General features: G+C 49.4%; 1 protein-coding gene across 2 annotated transcripts in view; it reads right to left on the bottom strand.

Moving 5' to 3' along the window:
• The window catches only part of rftn1a (raftlin, lipid raft linker 1a), a 26,933-nt gene extending 22,858 nt beyond the window's left edge, over nt 1-4,075 (bottom strand). The window contains exons 1-2 of one of the 2 annotated variants that reach the window (XM_061254644.1): nt 3,931-4,075; nt 631-777 (exon numbers count right to left, since the gene is read on the bottom strand). In XM_061254644.1, the coding sequence (XP_061110628.1) occupies nt 631-772 (142 nt within the window). In that variant the 5' untranslated portion in view covers nt 773-777; nt 3,931-4,075. Of the gene's footprint in view, nt 1-630; nt 778-1,465; nt 1,521-3,930 lie in introns of those variants that run through there. The other variant, XM_061254645.1, reaches the window with a different exon arrangement.
• Nucleotides 4,076-4,392: the final 317 nt, after the last annotated feature.

Here is a 4,392-nt window from a genome sequence, read left to right as displayed (position 1 = left end):
ACACACACACACTCACACTCACTCACACACACACACACACACACACACACAGCACAGCTTTCAGAAGCAAGAAGAGAGATGGCACCTCACATGGCTGTGCCTCCAGCAGGTGTGAGAGAGACAGAGGGAGGGAGAGAGAGAGAAAGGGAGGGAGGAGGGAGGGAGAGAGAGGGAGGGAAAGGGAGAGGAAAGAGAGGAGATGTGTGTTGTAGATCCAGTGCCATACTGCTGCAGATATACCACACAGAACTGAAAATGCTTCCACAAAGTTCTCCCTGCAAACCCAGATTTGCAGGATGGATTATGATTCATTTTACATGTAATACACAAATACACTACAGAGAGCTGCTTTTCCCTCTGATGGGGACACTCACAGCCTGCATCACTGTAAAACACACTGTTGCTTTAAATGGCTTTTACACGCGTTCTTCTACATACTACATGTGTTTCTTTACTCTTTTAACTCTTGTATTCTTTTTATGTGCACTTTTACATCTGTTCAAGTTTAGCACTTTGCTCTACCAGAGGAGGATTATGGGTAGAGAGAGGGAGAGAGACAGAGTGAGAGAGAGAGAGCGAGAGAGAGAGAGGTTAGTGATTAACCTGGGGCAGGTTGCCATGACGACTCACCTGCGTTCCCCAGCAGGAAGTCCAGGAAACGGTAGGTGTAGGCCACGCCCACCTTGGTCTCCACCTGTGGCCTCCTGAGGGTGGAGTAGATCTTCCCCGGCCTCTCCTCAGAGCGTCTCAGCCTGGAGAGCCCACACCCCATCTCACCTGCACACACACACACACACCTTTACACACCTGTACACACACACACAAACACCTTTACACACCTGTACACCCACACACATCTTTACACACCTGTACACACACACACACACACCTTTACACACCTGTACAGACACACACACACACACCTTTACACACCTGTACACACACACACACACACCTGCACACACACACACACACACCTTTACACACCTGCACACACACACACACCTTTACACACCTGCACACACACACACACCTTTACACACCTGCACACACACACACCTTTACACACCTGCACACACACACACACCTTTACACACCTGTACAGACACACACACACACCTTTACACACCTGTACACACACACACACACACACCTGCACACACACACACACACACCTTTACACACCTGCACACACACACACATTTACACACCTGCACACACACACACACCTTTACACACCTGTACACACACACACACATATTTACACATACACACACACCTTTACACACCTGCACACACACACCTGTACACACACACACACACACACACACCGTTACACACACATACACCTTTACACACCTGTACACACACACACACACACCTTTACACACCTGTACACACACACACACACACCTTTACACACACATACACCTTTACACACCTGTACACACACACACACACAGACCTGTAAAGCTGCAGATGTTGTGGGGACTCGTCTCAGTGTGAAAAGCACCAGGGCTTCACTGTTCGATAACCGCTTCCAAATAAAAGAAAGCAGAAATCCATTAAAAAAGGGAATTTAGCACGGGACCGTGAAGCTGGAGGAATTATGGGAGACAGGCGTGGAGCGGGGAGCAGGGCTCCTTCCCGTTCCGCTGTAATGCGGAGCGACAGCCGTGCCCTCCGCTGCGTTCCCCGTTACACTCCGGGATGGGCTGAGGAGCGCCGCAGCCCAGAGCACATGGGGCTCATTACACCAAGCCCGGCCGGGCCGTCCGATTGGCCAGGGCCGTCAGGGCCGGGCCGTCCGATTGGCCAGGGCCGTCAGCGGTGACCAGACCTGCATGGCCATTAGCGAGGGTGCACCGGGGCGGAGAATCTGTCCCATGATCTTTCTGTGAAAGGCCCGGCCGCATCGCGACTGAGAGCATGTCTCGCAGGGACACCCAGTTGTGCCCCTTTTTCGGGGTTTGAGTGACAGCAGGACAGGGAGCAGGTGCAGGGGATGGGGGGTTAATTAGTGAACAGCTGGGGAGGTAGGGGTGGATGGGGGTTGTTTGTTAAACACAGTGAACCCAACCCAAATTGGAACATTAAACATGCAAGGGCAGCGAATCACAGCAGAGAGGCACAGCAGGGTGGGCTGCAGGTTTGTGTCCAGAGTATCTGAACAGTGATGTATAAGAGCATTAATGTAATGTAATGATATGTATAAGGGCATTAATGTAATGATATGTATAAGGGCATTAATGTAGTGTAATGTAATGTAGTGTAATGTATAAGGGCATTAATGTAATGTAATATATAAGGGCATTAATGTAATGTAATGTATAAGGGCATTAATGTAATGTATAAGGGCATTAATGTAGTGTAATGTAATGTATAAGGGCATTAATGTAATGTATAAGGGCATTAATGTAGTGTAATGTAATGTAATGTATAAGGGCATTAATGTAATGTAATGTATAACGGCATTAAGAGGAGGGGACCTGGAGACACAAACAATCAGCTGTTGCCACAGTAACCGGCACCTCTTGGCAATGGCTTGGACAGATATCTCTCTTTCCCTCCCTCTCACTCCTTCACTCTCTCCCCCCTTCTCTCCATCCCTGTCTTCATCTTTCTATCGCCTCCCTTTCTCTCTGTCTCTCTCCTCTCTCCAACCTCCCTTCTTCTCCCACTGTCTGTTATCCTTTCAGCATGTCTCTCTCTCTCTCCTCTCTCCTCTCTACCTCTCTCTCTCCCTCTCTCTCTCCTCTCTCCCTCTCTCTCTCTCCTCTCTCTCCCTCCCTCTCTCCCCCCCTCTCAAACTCTAATATAAGTACACTGTTTGGATCTGCATTAAAAGCTGTAAATACACAGACAACCTTAGCAGCACATCCAGAAACACACATTCAGAAACACACATTCTGTCAGAAACACACATCAAGAAACACACACTCTCTCACACTCACACACACACAGTCACACACACACACACACACACACACACACACACACAGTCACACACACACACACACACACACACACAGTTACACTCATACACACACACTCACACACTCAGACGGTTACAGACTGCTCCCTCTTCCTCTCTCATCTCCACCCTACAGCAACCTGTATACCCAGGTTATACATGAGGTGTATTAAGAGCTGAGAATGGTAAGAGGGAGAGAGTGAGAGAGAGAGAGGGAGGGAGAGGGAGGGAGAGAGAGAGGGAGAGCTGGCTGTACAGACAGACTTTTAAACACCCTGTAAAGAGATTTCAAACGCCCTGTAAAGAGATTTCAAATGCCCTGTAAAGAGATTTTAAACGCCCTCTAAAACGGTTTTAAACGCACATGTCAAACACTGTTTACTGCTCCTGTGTTATTGGAAGTTCTGTCACACACACACGCACGCACACACACACACACACGCTTGCACACACGCTTGCACACACGCACACACACACACACACACACACATACACACACACGGCTATATCCCCAGGGTCTACTCCTTGCAGAAACAAGTTCACTGACACAAAGAACGCAGCCACAGACAGACACACAAAAAGAGGAATAGAGGAATGGAGGGAAGAGGGAAGGATAGATGGAGAGATAGGAGGGGGAAGAGAGAGGGAGGAGAGATAGAGATGGAGGGATGAGGAGATATGGAGAGATAGAGGAGGGAGGAGAGATAGAGAGGAGGGGTGAGAGATGGAGAGATAGAGAGGAGGGAGGAGAGATATAGATGGAGGGATGAGAGAGGAGATATGGAGAGATAGAGGAGGGAAGAGATAGAGATGGAGAGATAGAGGAGGAAAGAGATAGAGAGGAGGGATGAGGGAGGAGAGATAGAGAGGAGGGATGAGAGATGGAGAGATAGAGATTGAGAGATAGAGAAGAGGAAAGAGAGATAGAGAGGAGGGATGAGGGAGGAGAGATGTACCTTTTTCAGGGTCCAGATGCTGCCTGCTTCACCTGATGAGTTCAGAGGAGTTGTCTTGCTGAAGCTCTCATGACAAGCTCAACAAGAACACGAGAATGTGACGCTCGCTCTCACACACACACACACACACACACACACACACACAGACTCAGCACGGTAGAAGAGGAAACTCCTGTGTGTTTTTCTGAAAAGTGAAGAATTACAAAAATCCCTTCCAGACTTTAGGCAGCCCCCCTGCCCCCCCAGTGAGGCAGTAACAACGCCCCCAACGCCCCCGGTCCTCCCACTGCGCAGGTCAGACACAGAGACTGGTCCTGCTCCACCTGCTCCAAGAGAGAAGATCCTCTCACTGAGTCTGCCTGCCTGCCTCTCTCTCTCTCCCTCCCTCCCTCTCTCTTTCTCTCCTCCACTCCTCCTCCAGCAGACAGGCTGCGGATCCCATTGGAGGGAAAGAAAGAGGGG

Source organism: Conger conger, chromosome 9, assembly GCF_963514075.1.
Source record: "Conger conger chromosome 9, fConCon1.1, whole genome shotgun sequence".
Classification (NCBI taxonomy): domain Eukaryota; kingdom Metazoa; phylum Chordata; class Actinopteri; order Anguilliformes; family Congridae; genus Conger; species Conger conger.
Note: the sequence above shows the minus strand (reverse complement) of the source record. Positions and strands in the feature narration are given on the sequence as shown.